This window comes from Macaca nemestrina, chromosome 14 (genome assembly GCF_043159975.1).
Source record: "Macaca nemestrina isolate mMacNem1 chromosome 14, mMacNem.hap1, whole genome shotgun sequence".
NCBI lineage: Eukaryota > Metazoa > Chordata > Mammalia > Primates > Cercopithecidae > Macaca > Macaca nemestrina.
The window spans coordinates 21,320,125-21,338,161 of record NC_092138.1 but is presented as its reverse complement, the minus strand read 5'-3'; the positions used below and the strand labels follow the sequence as shown (position 1 = coordinate 21,338,161).

Below are 18,037 nucleotides of genomic sequence, written 5' to 3'. Positions count from 1 at the left end.
CCTTGTTAAAATTACTTGGTGTTATTTTTCTCCATTATTTAAATGGGTTTCTCTGCTCCAAGTTCAAAAAAAAACCAGTTCTAGCCTCAGAGGGACCCCATACTGTTGGCTGAGCAAAACTATCCAAACCCCTCTTTGCTTTGATTTATGCAGATGGCAAGGATATTGCTATTGGCTCATAGGATGTGAACAGTGGTGTTGAGGTCACCCTCATTTGACTGATGATGTCATTGAAGCCCAGAGATGGTAAGTAATATACCAAGGTTACAGACTAGCAAGTGGCAGAGATGGGTACTGAGCCTCATTCTTCTACATTGTGTGCAGGGCCTCTGGCAATAGCTCATATCAAGGTCACCAAAGCTGAAGACTGAATTATTTATTCAAATACTGCCATCATGCACCAGTATTTTCAACAGGTGGGACATTTGGCAGGGCCTGGCTTTGAGGCTAACTTCTGCAGCTCTTTTGATTGCCCCCACCTTACAGTTTTTGGCACAGAGCACTGTGCAGCTGGCACTTCTCTATTGGCCCAAATGACAAAACTTCCTCACAGCAAAATACCAAGCACCAAATAAGATTCATGTTTACTGGGAAGTGATTGCTGCTTTTTAAACGCTCATCAGAAGCCAGAAGGACAAACTCAGTAGGTTGGTAAGTAAGGAGCTTTCTCTTATGGTCTAAGAGAGTGGTGTAAACTCCTAACGTGGAAGACAAAGCTTTGGCAAATTCAGAAGTAACATCTGGAGCATCTTTACCTACAGAGCACAAAAGCTGTTCAGGGTGCAGGAAAAGGTGGCATCTCTCTCTAAAGTTCCGGATGGGTGCAGCCAGAGGCACACTTCATGCAGGCCAGTGCCTGGAGAGGGCTGAGGCAGGGCTGGGGAGAGGGGAGGTGGCCTTCTCTTCAGAACAAACCGGACAGTCACACAGACAAAAACTGAGCTTGCAACACAGAATGGAGAAGAGCAAATGGCAAAGGGAGGAGGTGGTAGGGACGGAGAGCACAGCAAACCAGGTTAGCCCTGAGGGCTCCGGTGAATTGTTACAAGACTGTGGCAGGCAGAAGCGGTGGCTTTTTCCAACCATCAGTGCACTGATGATAACCATTCTCTCCTGATTCTGACAACAGGCTGATGGGCTTGACCACGCCACCCAGGCCACCTAAAGAACAAGCAGGCGAGTCTACTGGAGTATTAGCAGATAACTAGCCCTAGAGGAGCAGCGGGACCACGAGCTGCCTTTAGGAGCTGATGTTTATAGGGGCTTATCACTGGGTGGCTTTGATTTGGCAGACATTTTTATTTTTTAATAGTTTTAAAAATGAACATAGAGTAGAGTACTCTTACAGGCAGGCTTTGTTTTGTTTTTATTTTCAAAAAGAAAACAAACCAAAAATATCTGATGGGTGGTGCAAAGGAGATGTGACCTGGGAAGATGGGGAAGACTGAGTGTTCCTCCTATGGTTTTCACATAAAACCAGAAGGGTTGACTCTACAGCCAGCTGTGTGTCACTTTCAGCAAGACTGGGCCAACTCTCATTCTGAAGGGCTACGGGCATGATTTCCCTTAGAGGAAACTGCTCCTGACCCCACAGCAGCTCTCAGGGGGTCGTATTTCCATTTCAGGTCAAACAGTAAGGCAAGAAAAAGAAAGGCCAGGACCAGGGGCAGGGACTGGCATTCACCTTTGCTACAGTGGTCAGGTTCCCTGGGTGGTCCTGATACTTATGTGGGGGTAGCAATGTATGGGATGGAAGGTTTGACTGAAATAACAAATCAGCCTTCTGCTTATTATAATAGAAAACAAAAGCAGTGTTTTGAGCAGTGCTAAGACTCTTATTTCCCTGCCCTCATTAAGGAAGAGAGAACTGAGACAGCAACAACTGCCTCGTCAGCTCACACTCTTTCTGGAACAGCTGGGTGGTTACAGTGGCGCCTCAGGACTTGGGAAAGGATGGCATGCAGCAGAAGAATCAAAATGCTGTCGATGTTTTCTGAAGTTGACAGTGTTAAATGTGTTGCTTCCGCTCATCTGACATTTTGTGAATCCCAAATTAATCAAGGCCACATATGCTCCAGGAGCCCTCAAGAAAGTGCTGGAAATACAAACACACTTTTCTCTCTCCCTTGTCTCTCACCAAACAGGTGGAGGCTTTGACCGGGCTTGGCTGTTGTCAGGCCTAGATTTAATGTAGTGTCTAGAAAGGCAAACTTCAGTTAGGGGAAACAATTACTAGGCTAAGTCTACAAAAAAATCCCCAAAGCTTCTGAAGAGGATTCAAAAGACCATCTTGTAATAAGAAGCACCTCGGGGGTAGTTTAGGACACAGGCCACAGTGTCACATCTTCTGTTCAGTTCAACCGTACAATGGACTGGTAAGAATGACAAACAGACGTTTAACTTAGACCACTATGACTTTCAATACATTGGCACAGAACATGATCGCTATCAGACATGTAGCATGAAAAGCCCGTTTTATATGGGAAAGTTGTCTTTGCCTAGTAGGACTTTAAATGTTTATTGAATTTAATATGAGGAAATATATTTAGCTCTATAGTTCCCTGAATATGGGCTCTAGAATAGGGTCTTTGAGATGTCGTGTTCCACCGAACTCTAGACTCACTTTCTGATTTTAAATAAAATGGCTGCCCCTTCCCCATTTCCCAGATTCACGCAGAGCTCGACTACCTCCGTGAGAAATGACTCTCCTGTAGGGCTCGATGACCTTCATGTCAATGCGCTGCTCTTGTTCTCCAATCACCACTGTCCTCCACAGCCGGTTGTCCTCCCGTTCCTCTTCGGCCGTATATTCTGGAATAGACTCTGACTCTTGGCCAGAATCTTTGTTGGCTGTGGGATCTTCTGGAAACAAAGCACAGAGCAGGGCTGAAGGAGCAAGACCTCCATAGTGCAGGCAGCTAAACAGCCAAATGCTAAGCTTTAAAATACTTTTTTAAATGAACACAGAGTACTTCTATGGGCAGCTTTTGTTTTGTTTCATCCTGCAGAATCAACCTGATCAAAGTCCTTGTTTTCTACAGCCTTTACAGAGCTTAGCAATATCCTGACCATATAAAGTACACTCAATAAAGTCTTTTTTATTAACTGAACAACCACATCCATTGCTAAGGTCATGCTGAGGGTGAGACTAGGTGCAAAGCTTGAGCTGTCTTGCATGGGTAGTGGTCCAAGGTGTGCACAAGCCAGGACCAACTCACCCTTGATCGGGGTAAAGATTGCAGGTCTTTCTAATGGGGTGAAAAGCTTTGTTACTAGACTCAGAAAATCTTGTGGTTTTGGGGTCGCATCTCTTCAGTGCTTAGAGTCTTTTGGGGTCAACTTGGAATCCTGATGATATTACAAGCCAAGACTCCTACTCTAAGACTCTCACAACTGGCCTGAGCCCCCTATTGGGAGCACATCTAGACATAAATTTGATATTGCTTTCTATGTACTATTTCAAAATACGCCACACAAAGACTTTATAGTAAGCGAGAAACAAACAACTGTGTAGACCAGAAATGCTCAAAGACCCCAAATGCGCAAGACTCCCAAATTGATGGGTGCGTAAGACAATAAAAAAGCCTACTGAGCATTCTCTGGGAAGAAATTTACTCTTGTGCATTAAAAAAAAAATACATTTTTTAAAAAAAAGTCTAAGCAGCAATTGTTTCCATTTTTACTAAAAGTATTAGTAGAGCTTAATGATGGTTATTCTTTGTATGTTTAAGTAATCTGAAAGAAAAGATTATTTATAACCTTCAAAATAATTTCAAGACATTATCATTGTTATTTTTCCATTCCTGGAAAAGCACCATTGAATTTACACTGCATTTCACTTCTTTCTATGGCACTTTGATGACAACAACAGCACTATTGTATTAAGTATCGACCTTGTACCAGGTACTAGTTGATATTAAAATGGTCATTATACCAATGCAAAAACTGACTCTGAAGTGGTTTGCCTCAGATCATGGTTACTAAATAAATATAGCCAAAACCTTTCCCTTTTTTCAGCCCTTCTAATCTATCACATTGTACCTTGAATGTGTGACTCTCCTTATTTATTTTACAAAGAGACTGTGAGTCCCTTGGGCAAAGAAACTGTGCCTTGAATCCCCTTTAATATTCACTTCCACCAACCCGCTCCCTACTTAGCTTACAAACTTACTCAGAACACTCAAAAAAAATTGGGAAGGTGAGTAAATGAAGAAAAACTCGGATAATTTCCTGGAAATGGAGGTAATCTGTAAGGGAGCCACCGCACCACCATTATGTTCTGGAAGAATTTGCAATTATACCTTCAAAATTGTCTAATTACCAACGACTTGGATAGCAAAATGAAGTTTGGTTGGGAAGCAATCCTAGCCTTTTTTGCCAACACCAACAGCTACCACCACCTACAGAGCCTTGGGTCACTCTGGCTTCCACTGTGTTCCCACCAGCATGCGGCAGTTTATCAAGGACAGAGATCATAAACCACTGGCTTCAGGCCAAGTGTCGTGTCCCTTGTGCAACTCCACCCATCTCTTTGGAATCCCTTCCTGCTTCTTCCTTCCTACATGGGGTAGATGCCTGGGATGCTAATCTTAGCTCCCTTCCTGAAACTCAATTTCCCGTCTGGTCTCTACTCCCTCAGAACTCTGGATTCTGAAGCAGGTTTGTATTCTGATGCTCTTCTACACATCCCCCTTCCCTCCAGTGAACTTTCCATCCACCAGATACTCTTCATCCTGTTTGGTACCCTCTGACCTGCTCCAGCTTTACCCTGGTCATCTCTGTGGGGTTAAGATAGGGTTGTTTTGTTATACTTTCCGCAAATTTTATTAAAATCCCCTTATGTAAAACATTTTTGATTGGGTGTGGTGGCTTAAGCCTGAAATCCCAGCACTCTGAAGGCCAGGGCTGGTGGATCACTTGAGCTCAGGGGTTCGAGACCAGTCCTGGGCAACACGGAGAAACCCAGTCTCTACAAAAAATACAAAAATTAGCTGGATATGTTGGCATGTGCCTGTAGTCCCAGCTACTTGGGAGGTTGAGGTGGGAAGATCACATGAGTCCAGGAGGTCAAGGCTGCAGTGAGCTATGATGGCACCACTGCACTCCAGTCTGGGTGACAGAGTGAGACCTTGTCTCAAAAAAAATAATAAAAATAAAAATAAATGTAGGCCGGGCACCATGGCTCGCGCCTGTAATCCCAGCACTTTGGGAGGCCGGGGCGGGCAGATCATGAGGTCAGGAGATCGAGACCATCCTGGCTAACACAGTGAAACCCCGTCTCTACTGAAAATACAAAAAAAGTAGCCAGGCGTGGTGGGCGTCTGTAGTCCCAGCTACTTGGGAGGCTGAGGCAGGAGAATGGCGTGAACCTGGGAGGCGGAGCTTGCAGTGAGCCGAGCACCACTGCATTCCAGCCTGGGAGACAGAGTGAAACTCCCTCTCAAAAAAAAAAAAAAAAAAAAAAAAATATTGTATACTACATTCTTTACTATGGTTTTAGTAAAACACATACCACATAAATATAGTCAACTAATCTTTGACAAGGAGCAAAGGCAATACAGCAAAGCAAAGATAGTCTTGTCAACAAATAGTGCTAGAATAACTGGGCATCCACCTGTAAAATAATGAATCTGGACCCAGGCCTTTGGTCCTTCACAAAAGTTAATTCAAAATGGATCATAGGCCTAAATGTAAAATTCAAAACTATAAAACTTTTAGAAGAGAAAATGTAATTGGCCTTGGGTGCAAAGATGACTTTTTAGATACAACACCAAAGGCATGATCCATGAAAGAAATAATTGATAAGGTGGACTTCATTAAAATTAAAACTTCTATATAAAAGAAAAATCAAGAGAATGAGAATAAGAAGATAAGCTGCAGACTGGGAGAAAATATTTGCAAAACACATATCTGATGAGGACTGTTATCCAAAATATACAAAGAATGCTTAATACTCAACAATAAGGCCGGGCATGGTGGCTCACGCCTGTAATCCCAGCACTTTGGGAGGCTGAGATGGGTGGATCACGAGGTCAGGAGATCAAGACCATCCTGGCCAACATGGTGAAACCCCATTTCTACTAAAATACAAAACATTAGCTGGGCATGGTGGCGCACATCTGTAATCCCAGCTACTTGGGAGGCTGAGGCAGGGGAATCGCTTGAACCCAGGAGGCAGAGGTTACAGTGAGCCAAGATTACGTCACTGCACTCCAGCCTGGCAGCAGCACAAGACTCTGTCTCAAAACACACACACACACACAAACTCAACGGTTAGAAAATTTTTAAGAGTAGCCCTCAAGTATTCCATTTTGCTGATGTCTTGTAGTTTACTAATCCCATGGTGATGAAATATAGTTTTATTTCTTTTTGTTGTTTCTTTATAAAGAATTTGCTTCAGTAAGCATCTGCATGAAGGAGTCTTACCTTATTTGTACACGTATTGCTATAGCGGAACTTTCTAGCAATGAAGTGCTGGGTCAGCGGGTATAACCACGTCAAGTCTTGGGGACGTTTTTGCTCTTGAATATGCTATACCACAATATATGAGAGGGCTGGATGTCCCCCATTGCCAAGAACACGATAGGCTATCAAAGTTTTCAACGCTTGACAATTTAAGGGGAAATTATCACATTGTTTTAATTTGAATTTCTTTAATTATTAAAGAAGGTAAACACTTTTCACTGTTTATTGGCTATTTATATCTCTCTTACGGACAAGGAGGTACCTTTTAAGCCCCTTTCCTATTGTGGTCCTTATGAACTAGTTGGAGGTTTTTGTTTGTTTGTTTTGTTTTGTTTCTGGAGATGGAGTCTTGCTCAGTCGCCCAGGCTGGAGTGCAGTGGTGTGATTCAGCTTACTGTAACCTAGTTGGAATTTTTGTACAGAACTTTGTTATATGTTGCAATTTTTTTTTTTTTTTTGCCTTGTGCTTACCCCATGCTTAGCTTTTAAACTAATATCTATCTTTTTCTGCCAAATATAAATTTAATATTTTTATGTAGTTGAGTCTGTTAACTTTTTTTTCATGGTTTTTGATTATGGTATCATAGTAAGAAAGGGCATCTCTATGTTAAAAGTATGTATGTGTACACACACACCTATCAGCATTTTCCTATAAAGATAGCATTATTACTCGTTTTGGTGTAAAAGTCCAGGGCTGAACGTTTTTATGGGGTGTAATGCCTAACGTTTCAGAGAGTGGAAGCCGGCAAGTTGCTAGTATTCCTCCTTCCCTTCCTCTTCTGGCTGATGTAAATAGGGAAAAAAGTTATCTAAGAGCTAGGGCTACATTAAGTTTTCTTAAGTTGTTCATTTCTAGAAGTCAACAATACAAGTTAGTAAGAAGGAAAGATAGCTTTACCGACTTTCTGGAGTTAGCAAAACCCTCCTGACCTTCATAATTCTTTTGTTCTAACTATAAATTACCATCCTCTCCACAGCCTTCATTTTCCCACTGTTTGCAAAAATATTCAGGTCTCATTTAACTCTCTATCCTGATGTTCCCCAAATTTAATTTTTGGTCTCATGCTTCTTCACTAAGAAATACTTGTTTTTTTGTCTCCTTTTCTCAACAATGAGCTTTTCTTCCCAGTGACTGTTGGAGTCTATCAAAACCTTGTACATAGGGGAGAAGTCAACTTGAACATTTGCTCGTGTCTTTTTGAGATGATATAGCACACAAGCTCCTGAATGGTTTGTGCTACACAGACTACAGTGGGGGGTGCATTGTTGGTGTTCATTATGGACTAACTAATGATGATGTCAGCTGTGGCCTTCCAGGAGGCACATGCATTTGTGACAGCTTTCTGTATCACAATCTTGCACTTGTTAATGTGAGTACTCCTAGAGGCTTTTCTGGTTATAGGAAAGATATCCTATATACTGTTAAAAAGTCTTTAGAATATTTTGGTGACAAACAGCAAGCAGGCAGTTCATTTGAGAGAAAAATATTAGCATACAAAATACAATGAAAAATCCTCCTTTCAGACAACACCATTATGGCATAAGGCTGCTTACAGATAAAACAAAATAAACTTAGCACTTGATTAATTTATATAGACAGTTAAAATGGAAAATTGATTTTATAAGCTGGTTGCTTGTAGACTGAAAATAATGGAAAATCATGGATGGGGAAGTTCAATGAAGTGACACCCTGATTATCTGGAAATGATGTTGGGGTGCCTTATGAAAAAAGAAAACTGCCTTTAGGGGCTAATATTTAAAAAGATCTTTCAGAAGAGGTCACTAACCATCACTTGGGAGCCTAAGAAGGAAAAATATAAGAGCACATGAGGATTTCTTATAACATTCTTATCAGAAATATTCAGTCTAAAATTTTTCATTTTTCCACTTCCCTTACAAAATATCTTTCTGAAGATCTGAATGGTGGTAAAAATAACTTTGTTGTTGGTTTGGGAAACAGAAATGAGTTATTATTTTTCCTGACCTTTGGATATAAGTTTCTAGGATTAGTAAACTAAAGTATTAAAAAAGAAAAAACTCAGATCTTTCTTAATATGAAAGAATGACCTCCCAAGTCCATCATTATCTACGTGTTTTTGATATTTTTGGTACTTTGTAAATACGAAAGGACATCAAACTTTAATTATTTCACAGTACCTTAACTTACATGTCCCAACACTTTGGACACAACTATTAAAGAAAACTGCTTGAATGGGAGGACCAGTTGAATATATTTGACAGTGAGCTTCACAAATTTTCCACAAGCAAAATTACACTGTGAGCAAAAACCCTGGCAGACGCATTTGGTCATCAGCTACTGAATAAAACAGGTAAAGGCCTGAAAAACCTTCAGGCATTTGGTACAGTAACTCTTACTGTTTTTTTTTTTGTTTTGTTTTGTTTTTAGAGTCCCCAAGTCAGGAAAACTGGATAAAAAGAGGCCTAAAGGTGAGCAAGAGCTATCACCTTTGACTTCACGTATGTAAGCCCAATCTAGTAACAGACCTTTTTCCATTCATTGTTAGCATATTCACTGGGAAGCAGCATGGGCCAGGAGCTAAGGACAACAATGAGCTGTGTGACCTTAGGCAAATTACTTAACTTCTCTGTGCTTCAGTGTTCTCATCTATAAAATGAAATAAATGAAAACTAGATAATGAAATATATAATATAATGAGGTATATAATATAGAAAGAAAAATATATAAATGAAAAATATATAGTAAAAATATATAATATATAATGAAAAATATATAATGAAAATATGTACATGAAAAATATAACATAAATGAAAAAGTATTCATTAAAAGAAAATAAATTACGGCCCAAATGTTTTTGAAAAACTATACCTTAAAAACCCCTATTTTGTTTAGAATGTATATGCCTGGTTCAAAATGCTGCCACGAGAAACCTAAGAAACAGGCTGCCTTCAAGCATTTATTTCATACTTCAGAACTAAAACATATTTATAATCTAACCCTCTTATACAGTCACTTATCCGTGTCCTCATGTTTACAAAATATAGCTATTCAGGCGCACTTTGTGTTTTCAAAGTTTCATGTTTTTGTTTAAAACCTCTGACCATATACTTTTCATTTGAAAATTAGGGTAGATTTAAAAATTCAACTTACTTTACAATTCTGTCCTTTGCATTTAAGACCTAAAAGCAGGGTTGTGGCCATTAAACTGGTTCTTTCAACACAGCTATGTCAACTACATTAAAAGCCATGTCAGCAAGTGGCAGTGTTAATTACCAGCTTGCTCAGCCACCAGTGCTTTGCTTGACAGTTTTACTATGTATAAAAATAAAAGGTTCAGATGTGGTGTGACAAAGTTCTCCTGGCAACAGAGAAGCAAATACGGAGGCGAGGGAGGGGCCGGTAGGATCATGCCACAGTCTTTTGTGGGATTTTGTCACTATATTAGCAGGAAAAGAGTGGGAGCTGGTAGGGGCAACTGGGATGGACAGAGGAGCTGCTGAAGACTCTCTGGGATGACAGGAAATAATACAAATTCCAGACCTTCTTTCACCTCCTATTTGTGTATTTCAACCTACAGAATCAACTACCCAGATAACTACAGAAATTCACACATGATAAAAATCTCTACTTACACTAAAGAACTTAAGCATGTAACCAAGTATCACCTGGACCCCAAAAACTTATGGAAAAAAAAAACTCTACTTAAGCATAATAGACTATAAAACAAGTCGTTTAGCCATTTCCTTTTTGAGGAAATAAAGCCTTAAGCTCTGTCAAGGTAGACTCTGAACTGCACTGCTCACTTCAGCTCAGTGACCATTGGTTGAAATAATGAGCTAATTTGGTGACTTTTCTAATTACTCTCTTCAGGAGTGGAACTGCTAGAATTAGCATATCTCTAAAAGTCAGGCCATCACTTAATTGTGGCACCGTATTACTTTTGAGATTGCATGAATTCTTAAAATGAATAAAAGCAATATCTGTGTCCCAGACTCACTCGGTTTCACTTTCAAACACTGTAACTTTGGAGAATTCCACCCTGGCTAGTACTGAAACAGAAACTACATAATGCCATTAAAAAAAAAAAAAAAAGCAAATGTTTTGTATTTGTACATATTTCTTAAACCAAATTTCATAGAGCAAGAGAAAGAACTAAAGACTGATGTTCATATCAGGAGTGTGAGTCTTGGATGATCTGACAACTTTTAATTGTCTTCCTTTTTATCATTTCTCCCACTCCCCCTAAACCATCCCTTCTTCCTTCCTACTTCATTGGAGATGCAGGATCAGACATAAAGTCCTTGCTCTCATGGAGCATAGATTCGAGGGGTAAGAGAAAGACAGAAAGATGCAAACAAATAGTTAAATAATACAATTTGAATTAGTGATACATGGAAAATACAATGAATATGGGGACAGAGAGTGACTAGGTAGTGGGAGCAGGGAAGTGGGATGCACCTTTGATTCCAGAGGTCAAGGAAGACCTCTCTGAAGAGGTGACATCTGATTAACATCTGAATAAAGAGAAGGAGTCAGTCATGTAAGGATCTGGGGAACAGAACTTTGCAGATAGTGGGAACTTATATAAGAAATTGTCAAGCTCTGATTTCTCTTCTTCAAATTTTATCGTCGGGATTAAATTCTCTTCCTCTGCAAACCCAGCCCCGGGTTTCTTACAACACAGCATGTAACAGTCTTCCCTCAGCCCCCGTGCCTAGCATAAATGCTAGAACAGAGTAGGGGTGAATAAAGAGCAATGGTTATGTAGGACCTCTGTGAACCACACGTTCTCTGTCAAGCTCCAAACTGTCAATCATGGTCACCTATGACCTGAAGTAAAAACAGAAGCTTCTAGAAATCACAAAAAGGATCCACTGGCACAAAAATGAGAGGTCTGTTAGAAAATCTTTTACTTATTTAGCATTTAACTTTGGCCTTGCCAACTTAGTGACTTACCATGGCCAGTGTACTCAAAAGAATCTGCTTCATCGGGGGTATCAAGTTCATCCACATTGATGTCAATTTCATCTGGACTGTCTAAGTTATCGTCAGAGAGAATAGATCCTTCACTTTGGTCCAGAGAAAGATTGATATTTGGGGCTGTGAGCTTGATTCTCCGAGGATGAGTGCCATTAAGATCCAGAGAATTAGGAGGTTCTAAAGAAGAAAGAGAACAGCAACATCAAGTATTAAACCAGAGGAGCAATCTAAATCCAAAATTTCAAAATCCCAAATGCTCCAAAATATGAAACTTTTTGAGTGCCAACATGATGTGTCAAGGAAATACTCACCGGAGCATTTTGGATTTCAGAATTTTGAATTTGGGATGTTCAACCAGTAAGTATAATCCAAATATTCCAAAATCTGAAAAAATCCAAAATCTGAAACCCTCTGGTCCAAGTATTTAAGTAAGGGATACTTAACCTATACGTGGCTGCCAAGAGGGGGTTTGGGCCCAGTGGAAAACATTTTTCAAGTCCTTTCAGCAAAAGCAGACCTGATAGAAATCTTGGTATGAGATTTAGAAACCCTTCTTGAAAGCAGCCCTCAGTAACTGGATCCTCCCAACCCCCTCGGCCTTGGCCATGTAGAAACAGGAAGTAGGAGCTATTGCTAAATGGGTAGGTAACTAGTTTTTAGAATTTCCCTGTTCAAGTTTGAAAACTTGAAATTGCTATAATAATTGAATTAAATTTTCACGGGGTATATTGCATACGAAAAACAGTTAAGCTTACATATACAGTTGTCCCTTGATATCCATAAGGGATTGATTCCAGGACCCCTGGTGGAAACCAAAATGTACAGATGCTCAAGTCCCTGATATAAAATGGTGTAGTGTTGACATATAACCCATGCACATCCTTCTGTATACTTTAAATCATCTCTAGAATAACACCTAATACAAAGTAAATAGCTGTTGCACTCTGTTGTCTAGAAACAATGACCAGGAAAAAAAGTTTGTACATGTTCAGTACAGATGCGATTTTTTTCTTTAAATATTTTTCTTCTGTGGTTGGTTGAATCCATGGATTTGGAACCATGGATACAGAGGGTCAACTATATTTTCTAATAGTTTGTGTTGACTTTACTCCTATGGAATGTAGGTTAAGAACTTTGTCATGTTCACAGACACTCCCAAAATACTTCTTTTAGGTCCTGACAACTCTGTATATGATCGTCAGTGCCCTTTACCTGGCTGAAGTATCCTCCCAGGTAACATTCTTAGAGCTCACCCAAGCAGTCACCAGCTCTTATGCCAATCTCACTTGACATTGGTTCCTATAATGTAAGTGATAATCTTATGTGTAGGCTCCCTCCTTTCATTGTAGTATGTGTCTTGCTGCTCAGCTGCCTTTCATTTAATAGAAGCAGAGCTGGAGAAGTCATTTTTAACCAAGCTTAAACTAACAAAACAAAAGTAGAGAGATACCCTACTGTAGTATAATAAGAAATATACTTTGGTCTTTGGCCCTGGTTCCAGGCACAGAGGTCTTAAAACCCTTGTCATTTCCTAAGGTGGATAGTGTCAGAACTGAATTATAGGATACCCAGTTGGTGTTCATTAGAAAACTGCTTGGTGTGTGGCAAAAACAAAACAAACAAAACAAAACAAAACAGAACCCTACACATCCGGTCACAGAAGTGTTCAGTTTGAGAGCAGAGTAGGACAATACAGTTTGTTGCCTTCACCTAAAACCAGAAATGACAGGATTCCCAAGCACGAAGTATTTTGAAGACCATTTGTTATACCCTTCAACTCCGGAATTCTGACTCCGGCCGTGTCCTAGAGAAACTGGCACTGTTTCCTTGTCATTAAGCTTTTTCTTTTCTGAATGGAGCATCACCCAAACTCTGTTCCAGGTAATGGTTTTATGTATTACTTGAAAAAAGTTTCTATTGACAAGTAAGTTTCCACACTGAGTTTCTATATTTCAGGAATTTGCAGAACAGTGATGTCCCAAAGAATTCTTTGTAATGATGAAAAGGTTCTATATGTGGCTATTGAGCACTTGAAATGAGGCTAGTGCAACTGAAGAAGAGCATTTTAAACAACTACTTTTAATTTTAATTAATTTAAATAGCCACATGTGACTAGCTGCTTACCATATCAGATAACCATAGCCTCAGTGCCTTTATCATTCAAAAGTACATTGTGAACTTGGAAGATTCAAATAAGCATACTGTGGTTACCAAGCATATTTGGCCATAGAACATTTAGAAATCTGTTACATGACTAGTATTTTGAAGAATGCATTTCAAATACTACAACAGAAAACAAATGTAATTGCCTTCCCTCTTCCCACCACACTGTAGGCTTGGCTGAGAATACATGATTCAGGATCTTGGTATGATCCTGGAGTTGGTGTAATGTAAGAGAGTGACCCTGGAACACAGAGAGAGTCATATAAGTTGCAACTGAAAAATTAAATTGTTTTTTGTGTATGCCTTGGGTTGTAAACTCCTAAAATGTAGGATGGTTGTTTTTTGTTGTTGTTGTCTTGGTTTTGGTTTTGATAGTTAGGATATTGAGCATTCTTGATACCACATTTCCAATTTTAAACTTTCTTACAATTACGTGTAAATGTGGGGAACTTAGACATTAGTCAGAATTTGGTACAATATACAGTAGCCAATTATTACAGGAACTGAAAACATTGGCAGATAAGGCTGTGGTCTAGGAGATAAAATGCAGCCCACACTAGCGAGCATCAATATTCAAGCCACCTCTTAAATTAACCAAATGCAACCTAACACCTTCATATCACACATTTCTTTTTTTCCTCTCACTGCTATCACTGAAATCATAAGTTAGATGCACAGGAAATAATTCTTTCACTGAATAATGAAAACGTTGGGATACAGAACACCAACAAAGGAAATGAACAAATGCTGCTCTCACCAGGCCTCATGTCTGCAGCACTGGGACTCAGCACCCCCTCTTCAAACGGGATGTCCATTCCTACATCCTCTGACAGTAGTCTGCAAAAAAAGCAAAGCAAAGCGCATCAACAATTGTGTAGGACTTCATTTCTTTTGAAGAGGAAACTCAGAGAGTCCAGGATAACATTTTCAACTCACTTAAAATAAACCACAGATGGGAACTGAATCCACTGTAAGTGGTCCTAAATTAAAGACTTTCTGCAGTTATGGTAAATGAGAACAATGGACACCAATTTCACTTGCATACATCAGGTCACTTCTACTAGCTCACTTAAGTAAACACACACCAAGTGGGAAACTCAGAAATAGGAAAATATATATATATATATTTATTTATATTTAACAACAGGGTCATTATATGTGCTTTGTATACATCTCTCACTCTGTAAATTTGAGTATTTTAATTAAATTCCCATGGACAGAGGGAGAGAGAGCATATTCTGTTGATCTCAGTTTTCATTTGTAAACTAGGGATATACCACCTACTTCACCAGGTTGTTTAAAGATTAAGCTACAAAAGTAAAGTGCCTGACACTCCTGAGCAGGCATAGACTGATGTTATTTTTCTTCCTTTTTTGAATATTTAAAGAGTCACTGTGAATATATGTTGGTGAAGATGGCTCTGGTCATGACTTCCCACCTCTTTTTTCTAATCAGTGCTGAGCCCACGACCATGTGTATTAGCACATTTGGTAAGAAAAGTGTAGGGAAACAGGAAATACCGAAGACAATTGTGATGAATCTATATGCTCTTCTAAGAAGCTGACCACTGTTCACGATACATTTCTCTTGATTTATTTTCATCCTTGGACCTTCGTTCAGTAAGTACCCATTTACCATAATATATTTTTCTTCTTGGTGAATTTCACATAATTTCATTCACCTAGGGCGAATCCTTATGATGTGGGCACTAACCTAATTTTAAACATGATAAACCTTTATGTTAAAGTTCTTAATTTATTTCCCTTCTCCCTCTCTTTGCTCTATGTAACGCTGGATCTACCAAACTTTTGGAGTTCAATCTACTTCTTCAGGATGCAAGTCAAATCCCCTACTGTCAATAAAGCACTATGATGAAAGAAAAGAATCTGCACCCTTAGTGATTACTGCATTTGCTTCATTTATTCAACAAATATCTATTGAGTGTCTACTATGTGCCGAGGATACAGAGGAACAAGCCAGACCTGTCTCATTCCAGTGGTGGAGTTGGAATGATGGAGTTGATACAATGACCACTACCTCCAAGAACTCAGTGCTGCTCCCCTGGATAGAGGTAAGTGCCTGTGTACTTGCCCACCAACTCCTGAGACCCCTTCAAAAGCTCAGCATCAGGGAGTTTGTCTACATTCTTTCTGTGGCTTTGACCCTGTGTGTTCTCTAAAACTAGACCTGTGCCCTGGTAGCAAAAGAGCGTGCAAGAGGTTGGCATGTAAGACAGACAATAATGTATCAGCAGGAACAAGATAACCTGTGCCAAACAGAGATACACTATGATAGGTGGAATCAAACCATGTTATTCAGCAACAAAGGTTGGGGAGGTATGCAAAGAGAAGATCTGCACCAGGCCCCAGTTTTGAAAGTTCTAGGACCTAGAGGGATGGATATCTGGGTATCCCATGATCCTGCAGTTTTTGGAATTCCTTACAATGATCTTTGTCATTCTGTGTGTTCTCCTTGACATCAAACCTCTCGTACCTGTCAAGTAGCAAAATGCTGCTATTAAGAGCTGCTGGATTTAAATCTTAGTTCTACCACTGACTGTGTTGGATTGAATTATTGAGCCTGAAATATTCTAAATGCACATGTGCATTATTTTTCTAGTTATCTGCCTAAGAGTCAACCTTGAACACAAATTAAGACATCAGATTTCTATCTGCCTGACAGAGCACACAGGTTGTGGGCCTTGGCCTCAAACTAAATACGATGGTTATAAAATAGATAGGATCAGCTTAAGTTTAATAGATTTTTTAAAAATTGTGAATTATGGGCAACATCCAGGAGTCCTGCCTGGATATGAGGTTTTAGTTCTGAGCTGTGGTTCTGCTGCCAGTATCGACAAACTGATTAACTCTGAGAAGATTAGTTGACCATTTCTGTGATTTTAAAAGGGGATAATACCCAACATCATTAGTGACTGTGGAGAATAAATACAGTACAAATAAAAGTACTCTGTAAGTCATAAAGCACTGTCTGAGTTTAAGGTATTACATACCCTCCACTTAAAACATAGTACCAGGAGCAGTGGTTTAATTTAAGTACGTGTCATGGTTGGACAAATCAAATTAAAGGTCACTATAATTTGGGCATTGGCCTAGATAAAATATAATCTTATTACTGCACAAATCTCCACAGAGCCTAGAAATGCTCCTCAACTCATTGATGTTAGAAAATAGAGTCTTTGCCTCTAAGTACTCCTTTTCAACACAAAGCAGAGACCCTGTAAAGAAGGCACAGATTTCTTCCCCCCATGTTAGCATGCGCTAGGGGAAGAAAAATGCTGAAGGCTGTGATCAACCGATGACCCAAGGAGAGAGATTCACACAAACTCATGGATATTAAAGAAGGCTAGGCCGGGCGTGGTGGCTCACGCCTGTAATCCCAGCACTTTGGGAGGCTGAGGTGGGCGGGTCACCTGATATTGGAAGTTCAAGAACAGCCTGACCAAGGTGGAGAAACTCCATCTCTACTAAAAATACAAAATCAGCCGGGCGTGGTGGTGCATGCCTGTAATCCCAGCTACTCGGGAGGCTGAGGCAGGACAATTGCTTGAACCCGGGAGGCGGAGGTTGCGGTGAGCTGAGATCACGCCATTGCACTCCAGTCTGGGCAACAAGAGTGAAACTCTGTCCCCTCCACCCCCAAAAAAGAAGGCTATAAGGACATGTTAGAAAACCCCTGGGACTGAGGGAAAGCTGAGCCAGAATAGCCTAAAAGCAAATCTAAGAGAAACCCAAGTCACGCTCTTTGTAAATACTTCAACCACATTCATACATTAAGCCCATAAACATTTGAAGAAATGAAGTGGCCAAACTGAGCAGTTGGTGATTAAGCAGGACAGCAGTTTTATGATCAATACTGAAGCCTCTCAGGATCTGTTGGGTAACAAACCAGTCCAGTGTAAAGGTCTGTATTTTACTTTATCTATCTGTAGCCTCTACTTCATTTTGAGTTTCTTTATACAGACTGGAGCTAACCAAGAGGTTAGCAGAAGTCTGACTGTACTACGGCTGAAATAGCTACATGTCTCCATCTAGAGGATGTATTAAAACTGCTTCATGGTTTCTTTGCTGGATGGTACTGTGACATTAACACCATGTGTGTTAGAAGATCAACGTGTTATGACAGGCGCCACATGACTTGCTTTGGCTAATGAAGACAGAGTCGAAGGGAGAGATGTTCCTTCTGAGCAGAAGGCTTAGGAGCAAGCATGTGAGGAGCCACATCCTCTTCCCACCTTATTAGCTGTGGACGGGCTCGGCCAGGCGGTGTCCCGAGTGCCTCTGATGAGCAGAGGCCTCACCGAAAGCTTGTTGGAAATGTAAACAAGAAATGAAGTTTTGTTGTGTTTTGCCCTGCGATATCGTAGTTATTTGTTACCACATTACAATCTAGCCCATTCTTACTATATAGCTGGCCTTTATGGTTTAAGGG

At 40.1% G+C, this 18,037-nt stretch overlaps 2 protein-coding genes and 1 long non-coding RNA gene across 15 annotated transcripts in view; 2 read left to right on the top strand and 1 right to left on the bottom strand.

The window, feature by feature from the left end:
- The window catches only part of LOC105498707 (uncharacterized), a 38,365-nt gene extending 24,013 nt beyond the window's left edge, over positions 1-14,352 (top strand). The window contains exons 2-4 of one of the 2 annotated variants that reach the window (XR_011612433.1): positions 154-246; positions 8,873-8,913; positions 12,599-14,352. This is a non-coding gene — a long non-coding RNA (uncharacterized lncRNA). Of the gene's footprint in view, positions 1-153; positions 247-2,667; positions 2,779-8,872; positions 8,914-12,598 lie in introns of those variants that run through there. The other variant, XR_011612434.1, reaches the window with a different exon arrangement.
- Positions 1-17,911, top strand: part of LOC139355326 (uncharacterized) — a 72,202-nt gene extending 54,291 nt beyond the window's left edge. The window contains exons 3-4 of the mRNA XM_071077652.1: positions 15,421-15,659; positions 17,569-17,911. Of these exons, the coding sequence (XP_070933753.1) occupies positions 15,421-15,659; positions 17,569-17,622 (293 nt within the window). The 3' untranslated portion in view covers positions 17,623-17,911. The remainder of the gene's footprint in view (positions 1-15,420; positions 15,660-17,568) is intronic.
- The window catches only part of LOC105498705 (prune homolog 2 with BCH domain), a 290,345-nt gene that overhangs the window by 27,990 nt on the left and 244,318 nt on the right, over positions 1-18,037 (bottom strand). For 10 of the 12 annotated variants that reach the window (XM_071077641.1, XM_071077643.1, XM_071077642.1 and 7 more), the window contains exons 10-12: positions 14,346-14,425; positions 11,402-11,602; positions 2,689-2,862 (exon numbers count right to left, since the gene is read on the bottom strand). In XM_071077641.1, coding sequence (XP_070933742.1) covers positions 2,689-2,862; positions 11,402-11,602; positions 14,346-14,425 — 455 coding nt within the window. The remainder of the gene's footprint in view (positions 1-2,688; positions 2,863-11,401; positions 11,603-14,345; positions 14,426-18,037) is intronic. The other 2 variants (XM_071077640.1, XM_071077651.1) reach the window with 1 other exon arrangement.